The 10,516-nt window shown below is 40.1% G+C and overlaps 1 protein-coding gene across 6 annotated transcripts in view; it reads right to left on the bottom strand.

Annotated features, from left to right (window-relative positions):
- Positions 1-308: 308 nt before the first annotated feature.
- Positions 309-10,516, bottom strand: part of CSNK1A1 (casein kinase 1 alpha 1) — a 107,524-nt gene continuing 97,316 nt past the window's right edge. For 4 of the 6 annotated variants that reach the window (XM_063928036.1, XM_063928037.1, XM_063928040.1 and 1 more), the window contains 3 exons: positions 8,695-8,801; positions 6,054-6,202; positions 309-2,331 (listed from right to left, as the gene is read on the bottom strand). In XM_063928036.1, coding sequence (XP_063784106.1) covers positions 2,324-2,331; positions 6,054-6,202; positions 8,695-8,801 — 264 coding nt within the window. In that variant the 3' untranslated portion in view covers positions 309-2,323. Of the gene's footprint in view, positions 2,332-6,048; positions 6,203-8,694; positions 8,802-10,516 lie in introns of those variants that run through there. The other 2 variants (XM_063928039.1, XM_063928038.1) reach the window with 2 other exon arrangements.

Genomic DNA, 10,516 nt, shown 5'->3' with positions numbered 1-10,516 from the left:
TAATATTTCCAGATTAGTAGCAGCTGACAAAATTGACCTTTTGACCTGGATATATTATAGGTCACTTACCACAGTAGCTTACGTGCATCAAATTCTAGGATTTGGAGAGAACCTGATTAATATATACACATACACTTTCACTGAACAAAAAGGTCAGGAAACAGACCGAAAAGGAAATTATTACATGTTCAACTTTCCTTTAAAACTACAAAATTCAGAGAGCTGGAACCACAAATTTGTGCAGACAACAGCACCAAGTTCCTGCAGTGATTACCGGCGGATAAAAATAAATAAATTACGCTGTTCAGTAATTACCAGCATGTTTATCTTTATTTTGAGTTGGACACAGGAACAAGAGAAGGGCAGTACCAGAGGACTGCTTTCCGAGCATATTCCATGTATCTGGGTCACCTTAAATCGGTATAAGTGTTAGGCAATTATTGCAAATCAGGTTTGAGAAGTAGCTGCATGCATGCAAAAGGTGCGGTTCCCAACTCAAACACTCCAGTGTGTCATGTGTGTGAGCCACGCTATCATGGCAAAGATCAGGACAATCTCCATAGTAATAAAGAAACCCATACAAGTTTAAACTTAAAACCTGAACTAAAACAGTACAGAGCACTTACATTCCATAGTAGTAAGCCCATCTGTACCTAGGACCAAGTGTAAGCTCATGTAACCTTACATTTCGCAGCTTGATAGGGAACCAAACCATAACTCCGCTTCTTAAACCTGACGTTATATGTATTCATGTTAAAACTTTTTCCTTGGGCAAAGCTAAAGTGATGGGAGTGTAGTGGGAAAACAAATCAAGCCTAGTAAGTTCTTGTCACCAAATGCAGGCTGCACTATATATCATGCAACTGTTGTATTACAACCAAACACTGAAACTGATGCATGAAATACTTAAATTTTGGCAACTTTGCCCACCGATGGCAAGCAAGAATGCATGCTACATCCATTTGCAGCAGCTCCTCTGTCATTAGCCCTCTACCATAGCTAGGAACCTCTATTTAATAGTGTCCAACGCCATTCTTACTATACTTTCACCACAGGGGGCACCAAGTTATTTAGACCCCAGCACATATTCAGTGAGAATGCATTTACCTGGACAGAGGAAAAAAAAAAAAAAAACGTGAACCCAACAAATTAAAAAATTTAAGAACAAAGTATTAACAGATTTAAGGTAATCAATATGTAGCTAAGGAAAAAAAAATCTAATCTAGTTACAGAAACGGGATAGATTTTTCTAATTTTTAATGAACTTTTAAACAAACAAAAAATTTTCAAAATAAAAACATATCCCAGATCTTGTTTACAGTGATTACATTTCCTAAGCCACTTAAACAAGCTTTTAAAGATGTTAGCTAAATTGTGACAAAAAAAATGCTTCTCTTTGTACAAATTATTTTTCATTTCCTAAAGACTAGAATTGCTACGTTGTCATCTTATTTAGGTCTGCACTGTAGAACTTGTCCTTTTTTAAAAACCACAAAAGCTCAGTTTTATGATGCTTAAAATTGTAATCTTTGGTTAAATTAGGGACATTTACTGGTTTCAGATTCTCTAGAATTGGCAGACTATTGTATTAACAATATCCAGAACGTTTTCTCTACAAAGAGAAGCTGCTAGGCCAGTGGGTCCTAATAACCTGGACCAATGCAGTCACCATTATAACCCTAACGCGGTGACAAGACTGAAAAGTAACAAATGTCTAGTTACCCATGCACAGCAGGTGGCCCATACTATGCAACAGCTAAGAATGTTTTAAGTGTACAACTTAAAAAACATAGAAGTGATAAGTGAAGTAAACAGGAACAATGGAGAGCTCGTTCACTTAGACCAATGTTGTCACAACTGTCTCTATGAAACCATTTCATGTTGTTCTTCTGAAGGTCGTCACGAGCAGTATAAAAGGTTCAACATGCTAACCATAAGGGGAGAGAGGAAAAGGAAAGAAAAAAAACAAAAACAAAATTGGCATATGCACAATTTCTTCCACCACTGTCAGAAGTCAGGTAACTGAACCACCCTTCCCCATGCTTTCAGAGGGGTAGGTGGAGGGAAGGAATTGCAATTAAAAAAAAACTGGACACCATGTTTCACTAATCTTAGTGATATTCACAATTATTAACAGCAGCTACAAGTCAGCACATCGGACGCCGCAGGTAGCCAGTTTAGACTGAAATTAAGTTCCTTTTACACCAAGTAAATGGTCTCCCACAACAACTGGCAAGTGTACATATGAACTAAAAATCTCTAGGCTTTAAGGAAGTGACGGGTCCAGCTCGTGCCAGGTCTGCGAAGTCTTCTCCTTCAGCAATCAAAATCCTGTTAAAAAGAGCAACAAAGAGGCAAAAGGTTTTTTACTAAACTATTTGAAAAGGAATTGTTACAGGAAACGAGTATTACAAGCAAGACCAGAGCTTATATGTTGGGAGCGTGCGTGGGACTAGTGCAGTGGTTTCCAAACTTTTTTGAATCACGGCGCCCTAGAATATCAGAATTTTTTTCACAGCACCCCTAGGCCAAAAATTTCTTATTGAGAAATTTAGAAAGAAAAATTACATTAAGTAGATCGTATTTATAGGTCATCCTTAGGGTCAGTTATGTGGTGGGGGACAGGATTTGCATCTGTTTGTACACATTTTATGACTGGCAGCCACAAGCACTGGTTTTGCCTATTATATTGACCATGAATAATTTGAAATGGTCCTGGACCACCAACCCAGGGCACCCCTGCAAGTGTCCCGAGGCACCCCAGGGAGCCACGGCACACAGTTTGGGAACCTCTGGACTAGTGTGCACATAAATTAAGAATTCCAGATGCTACCGATAAATGACTCCAGTCCCAGCTCATTTTATTACAGATGAAATAGTTGTAACGCTAACCAATTTTATGTACTCTCAGCTCTTTCTGGAGAGAAATATAAAGTGGAGATCAAAACCATTACTCAACAAGCAATAAACAGACGTTCCCCAATTAAGCATTGTATCCTCCATTTAACAGGAATGATTTTATTTTATTTTTAAATCATAAAATCTTTATATTCTTTTTGTACTGAAGAGTTGTCCAGGAAGCTTTTCAATCTAACACAGACGGGCTGTTAGGAAACCAAAAGCCTAGCTGCAGGTAACTGTCCAACAGAGCTGGAAGATTCATTATGACTGCATCAATAATACAGGGAAGCATTGTCTGCACCCATGGACACAACTGCCAACAAAACACAGTTGCCAAGAAACACCGAGCAGCAGTAGTAGACAGGTTTCACATGGTGTTGCAAGAGTAAATGTACCAAAATGAGTGAGATTTTTCTGTGCCTCCAGCTGTCAGTCTAAATACTTTTCTATTTTATATGATACTGTATATGGTAACCTCTAATTGGCTGTAAGGCTTACCTTTCTAATCTCAAAACTCACGTTGTATTCGTGTTACATTAGGCAGACTGAAAATCACTAATTACCTAGTGTTTGGGTGGGAAGGGGTCCATGTCTAAGAGCTGTATAACAGTATACACCACACAAAATTCATTAATAAGCCCACGGGTTCACAAAAGCTGCTGTTCTAGATTTTTAAACTTCATGGAGGCATTCTAGAACAGTCACCAAACAAGCAGAATAACCATTTAAATATTGTTTGACTTAATCAGGGCAATTCCAAGAAAGCGGTTGACATCATTTTCTCCCGTCTCTCCAGACGTTACAACAATTTTAGCTCAAGTCATAAAAATTTACACAAAATTATTAACTTTAGTCCAATACACCTGAAGATCTAATAGGAGGAAAACAGTCTCCTGTTGCCATAATATTATTTGTACTTTGTTACAGTGACTGCCAGAATTACTTTCTTATACCGAGTGTACTCACACACTTCACAGGTTACTGTCAAAGAGTCATTACTTCATAAACCACAGTATAACACTACATCTATGGTTTATTTGTAGGTTGGGAAAAAACAAACACACCTGAATAAAAAAAAAAAAAGTAAAAAAAAAAAGTTGATTAAAAAGTATAGACAAGTAGATGAAAGCACTGCCTCGCATCAAAGACTTTGGAAAGCTACACAGCAGTTTCCTACATGAACAGGCTTACTGCCTCTTTATACGGTCTGGGGTGTAAACTGCTTCCAGGCCACTTAAATGTTCCTGTTCTGACTCCTTAGTGACTGGTTTTTCCCCATCTCCAGATGATCACATTTTATGTATTATTCCCAGCCCTGGTCAGATTTCCACATCCTCCCTTTGTGCAGATAGCATCACAAGCTCACTGGCAGGGTGAAAGACCTGTGGACAGCAACATGTTTAATATGATGCTCCAGGCTCAGTGATCACTGGTCTGGTGTTAAACAAAAGGACACATAGAACATGTAATGAAAAAGTTGGTCTTGCTCAGTAAATACACATATACAAGGTTTCAACATTCATTTTTTACATTCCCCATATACATGAAAAACCCAAAAGGACCGATTAATGGTCACAGACAAAAGATGAATGCCAAGTGGAAAATTGTGATACTCCTGCAGTGTGCAAAATTACTACATGACACCTAACTTTTGGCGGTACTATTTGCAACTTTTCCCTGGCTTTCCATTACAGAATCTGATGTCTTATAGATTTGTTTGTTTTCTGTAAAACCTAAAATACAAGTTTCCCTATATGATATGTCTTAACATTGTATTTACAGTTGTCCTGCAGCAGAGAACAATCCATTGCAGGGTAATTCAATAGATTAAAGCAGCCAATACACTGGCAATCCTGGGAGGGAATTCAGCTGCTTTGGGCGCCAAGGAGATATTCCAATTCTTTTTGCCACCCATCACTTATTGCAGATTTCTTCTTACACCCTCATAAGGTGCGAGCAGATATCTGTACAAAGTAGAGATTTTGGGTGTCTTAAATGCAGCTTACCAAAGGTAGAGTTGCTTTGCGCAGCTAATACTCTACATTTTCGGTGCAATATGCTGGTCACCCAAACAACTGGAGTAGCTCCAGTCATTTTAGATAGGAGCTACAAGCAAACCAAAACAATTTAATTTCCCCATGGAATAGAATGTCAAGTCACCAAACCAGAGCTGCCTATTGATACAGAATGGGCAGAGTGAGTGGCTCACACAAGGCTCAAACAAATACCTCTTGTATCAGTCCAACTGGTCTCAATAATAGGCTTACTGTGATCTAGTATAGGCAACGCCCCCCCCCCCAATAAAAACCCTTTACATGTTCTAAAAAGAGAAAATAATTTAAAAAATAAGGAAACTTGTATTTTGCTGGTTCTTCAGATTTTCTAATCAAAATGCTAAACTGTAGTAATGTTTCTTATTTGCAATTACAGCAACTATAATACAAATAAAGGTTACCTTGGCCACGGGGATATCTCACAGGACATATACATATGGCCACTATTAAAGTAAACTGTAAAATGCAGCCAGATCTCTTGGATACTTACAATATTTCATTATAAAATACACAAATCCCACCTCCGTCCCTAAAAAAATCTAAGTTTATAGGCAATCACAATTTTCCACTGAGTTTCAGAGAATAGAGTCCACCATCACATCCTCACCAGCATGATGCCAAAGGGACCTGAAGCTGGTCACAAATCCCTTTAGCAACAGAAGGGCAGAAACAGAAATACATGTCATTTATGAAAACAAGAGGGAAGGCTGAGCTCCCAAAGATCCTTGAAGTGTTAGGTCCAGGAATGTGAACTAAAAAGCCTCCACATTCACACCACCAGAAACTGGTACCCACAATTAGAAAAGGGAGTTAATGCATGAGAGAGATGCAGTTGTTAAGATGACCCGACATCCCAGAAGATGAGAGATTGCTAGATATTGATACACAAATAAGGAAATTTGAATTTAAAGTTAGTAGTCAAATTTTCCAAGGACGTCTTTTGTTTTTCTTCACTTTTTCCTTTTATAAGCCAAATTGGTATAAAAACCACCTCCTCGATCTAACACTCTTAATTGTTAATCTCCAAATTGAGTTTTTATTTCCTAAATTTTTTTTTCTTCTTTTCCCTGAAACGTCTCTTGGTTCTTGGCTACTAACCTTTCATGTTACTCTTGGATTTGTCAGTTTGCTTGCCTGTGGGGGTTTGGGCTTGCTGACCCTGCCCACTGGAGGAGGCTGCTTGCTGAGCTGCCTTCTGCTTCAGCATCGTCCAGTCAAATGTGTAGTCATATTGGTGATTCAAGGTTCTGGAAGAGAACACAGAGTCAGACACAGACTGATCTCCACTGATCGCCAGTTATAAATATTGATATACAGACAACCTTTTTCTTTTTGCATTTTATTTAAATTAATTCTCTAATAGAATATAATTATACATATAGCAAGCAATAAGTTGTGTAAAACTTCACACTCCATTAAGGCTGTGGACCTTCCCATAGCTCTAGCTGTGTGTCTTCCAGAGCGCTCACTATTTGTCTTAACCAAGCCAATGTCATACACTGCGCTGGACTATGAGGCACAAGAATACACATTTAGTGATATTTTCCAATCTGCTTTAACACTGCACTGATCTCTCTGCAAAGCAGAATCAATTTAACACTCGTTAACATCGCTGTAGTGGAGTAATTGCCAAAGGTGGATACACATTCGTGCCAGAAGAAGAAACACCAACCTAATATTTAGGGGTCAAATCAAAAATGACTTGTGAATGCCCTTGTGACAGGAGTAATGCTCTAAGCTGCACTTAGATCTGCAACTGCATTACAGAGCTGCGTACAAGAATCTGAGTCTGGGCTGCGAACTGCGGTACCTTACACTGAATCTCAGGCACTTATACACCGTTCTCATTTTCCAGTCATTTAAATACAATACCTATAGAAAATAATCAAATCCTGTCAACATCCTAACCTAGAGGTTCGCAAATGCAGTCCTCAAGGAACCCAAATGGTCCAGGTTTTAAGTATATCCATGCTTGGCCACCGATGTCTTAATTAGTACCTCAGTCAATTTGATGTAACCATCTGTGCTGAGCCATGGATATGCGTAAATCCTAGACAGGTGGGGTGCCTTGAGGACCGCGTCTGAGTACCTATTGTCACATTATACCATGGACACAAAGCAAAAAAACTTTCCAGCATTATTTACACATTACAATAATTTAACCATTAATATAAATTCAAAGCCCTGGCTTGGATAAGTGATCATACACTTACAGTAACCATTATAAACCAATAGGCTAATTGGCCACCAAGTGACAACTGCCAGTTTTATTACTTCAGAACAGAACTGGCTACTACTTGAGTATTCAACTAGCAATACGTGGTAATGCAAATAATTCCCAATATTTACAAAGAGCTCCAAGATAAAGTTGTGGAGGAACAAGTTAGGAGAAGGATACAAAAATATTTAAAAACACCCTTCAACGCATTATTAAGAAACGGAAAGCATATGTGCCATGAACACCTTGTCTAGATCAGGCCATCCCAAAAACTGGATGCAAGAATCAGGAGGATATAGGGAAGGGGGAAGGGGCAGATGGCAGCCAGCAGATGGCGCCCAATGGGGGATCCAGTCTCTAGGTCGACAGTAACTAGGCAGACGGTAACCTGTGCCTGAAGCATGGCGAGCGAAGAGAGCCATGCAAGGGGACACGTGCACTAATTGGGGTTCCCGGTCACTCTACGAAGAAAAAAAAAAAACCCCAACATTAAAAAAAAATCATGTCTACCTTTTGACAGTTCGACGTAGAGACCCTGTCGACCTAGTTACTGTTGACCAACAGTGGTCGACCTAGTTACTATCTACATTCCATACCACACCCATCCAATTGAGCTATTCAAGTGTAGTTCAGTTCGGGCCCCATCTGTATTTCAACTCGCACAACCAGGTGGTGGCAAGATGAAGTGTGAAGTGACCCATTTGACCACCGAAACGGGACTTTTCGCATCGTGACCATTCGTTTGGTTGGGTTTAGCCGCTACCAGACCTGTCTGGGCATGATTAGCATGAAAGAAAGAAAAAATTTCTTGTGGCCCGAAATCTCCTATCACTTTAGACGGGAGCTCAGGCATGCAATACTCCCCTCCATTGAGCAGAGAAGCTACTATGAGGCCAATGGCAGTGTTGAAGGAGCAACAAATCTTTATGGCTAAGACTGGTCAGTCTGTGTGTGGGGCAAGTATCTCAAGCTTTACAAGAAAATAAGTGATTTTGAAGCAAAATGTTGCATGGCCTGATGACCCATATAACTTTTTGGACTATACGCCAAGCAGCGTGTTGGAGACCCCAAATACAGGAGACCACCCAAAAATAACATACCTACCTACTGTGAAGCATGGTGGAGGTAACATTAGGTTGTGGTGAGGTTTCTCTTCAGCAGGGACTGAGCAATTGGTCATAATTGAAGGGAAGATGGATGCTGCTAAGTATATCCAAATTCATGAGGGTAATCTGCTATATAGCTGAAGCTGGGCAGGTGGTTCAACTTCCACCACAACAAAGAGCTTAAACATACTGCCAAGAAAACAGTGACTTAAGGGTAGGGAATGTCTTGTAGTAGCCAAGTCAGAACCCTGACCTAAAGCCTATAGAAAATCTTTGTATTAACTTTGAGCAGTCCATCACTTCCCACCACGAAATGTGACTGAACGTAATTCATTCTGCAGGGAAGAATGGTCAAATATTTCCCCAAACTATTATCTTTCAGGGTATAATGTGACAATTTTTTGCAAATACAAACCTGAACAGAATTCGGAAGAGCTGTCTCAGATACATGTAGTCTGGTGCCTCCTCAAATCGCAATCCCCGACAGTAATTAAGATACATAGCAAATTCTGCTGGAAATCCCTGTAATAAAGAGCATATTAAGAGAACTTTGGCTTCAAACTAATGCAACGTAACAAATCAGTGCTATAAGAATCCTTACTTGTTGGAGTTCAATGTTTCCAACCAATCACCTCTACCGACAATGGTAAAAACCAGCTCAGCAGGCAAAGACGGCAAAGTACTAAATGTTTTTTATTTTTATTTTGGATCCACTGGGAAGCTGGGTGAAGTGCACAGCCATAGTTTTATTTGTGCTTTAATGAGTATAGAATATTTCTGTAATGGAACTTTTATCAGAGTGTACGCAAACTAATATTTGAAACATAAAAAATCCTCCAAAAAATGCTAATGACTTCTCCCATTAGCTAGACTGGTGATCTGAATAGATGTTCAGCTACTACACACATTGGTTTTAGACAGCCATCTTAAATCTTCCTAATGGCCGTTCTAAACCAAACCTGTTACACAGTTCCAGGTTAAGATTCTCAATGTATTAATTTTTGGACATCTTTTTTTTTTTTTGGGGGGGGGGGGGGGGGAATTGAATTGTATGCGCTAGTGGCTTGCACCCGATGCCATGGCCCCGACGGAGCTATTCAAGCGTGTTCCTTTCGGGTGCAAACAAAAGCCGGCTCCCACATTTCTGCTCGCAGTCCCCTGCTCTGGTGATCAGTAATGACCCGAAAGGAACACCCAAATAGCACTTTTCACATTGCGCCCAAAACTTTATCTGGGTTTAGCAGTTTTACGTTGCTAAACCCAGCACTGCAGGACGTGATGAAAAGAAAAAAAAAAATAAGAATTTACTTACCGATAATTCTATTTCTCGTAGTCCGTAGTGGATGCTGGGGACTCCGTAAGGACCATGGGGAATAGCGGCTCCGCAGGAGACTGGGCACATCTAAAGAAAGCTTTAGGACTATCTGGTGTGCACTGGCTCCTCCCCCTATGACCCTCCTCCAAGCCTCAGTTTCCTGCAAACAGGAGTGTCGCATCTGTTTGCAATACTTAATAAGGCAATACTTCCAAATGCCGTTTGGAATACGCATCACCTGACCACTGACGTGTCCATAACCTTCTACTGGTAGAAATGGACAACGCACTTAGACTTGATGCCAGTCGGCAAATATTCCGCTGTGCATCACGCATATATAGAAATGCATCTTTTAAATGCTCTATAGGCAAAAATATACTGTCCCTATCTAGGGTATCAATATTTTTAGTCATGGAATCCGACCATGCCAACCCAGCACTGCACATCCAGGCTGAGGCGATTGCTGGTCGCAGTATAACACCAGTATGTGTGTAAATACATTTTAGGATACCCTCCTGCTTTCAGCAGGATCCTTAAGGGCGGCCATCTCAGGAGAGGGTAGAGCCCTTACAAGCGTGTGAGCGCTTTATCCACCCTAGGGGGTGTTTCCCAACGCACCCTAACCTCTGGCGGGAAAGGATATAATGCCAATAACATTTTAGAAATTATCAGTTGTTATCGGGGGAAAACCACGCATCATCACACACCTCATTTAATTTCTCAGATTCAGGAAACCTACAGGTAGTTTTTCCTCACCGATCATAATACCCCTTTTTGGTGGTACTCGTATTATCAGAAATGTGTAAAACATTTTTCATTGCCTCATGTAACGTGTGGCCCTACTGGAAGTCACATTTGTCTCTTCACCGTCGTCACTGGAGTCAGTATCCGTGTCGGCGTCTATATCTGCCATCTGAGGTAA

This window comes from Pseudophryne corroboree, chromosome 6 (genome assembly GCF_028390025.1).
Source record: "Pseudophryne corroboree isolate aPseCor3 chromosome 6, aPseCor3.hap2, whole genome shotgun sequence".
Taxonomy (NCBI): domain Eukaryota; kingdom Metazoa; phylum Chordata; class Amphibia; order Anura; family Myobatrachidae; genus Pseudophryne; species Pseudophryne corroboree.
The sequence above is the reverse complement of the archived record's forward strand: the minus strand, read 5'-3'. Positions and strand labels throughout refer to the sequence as shown.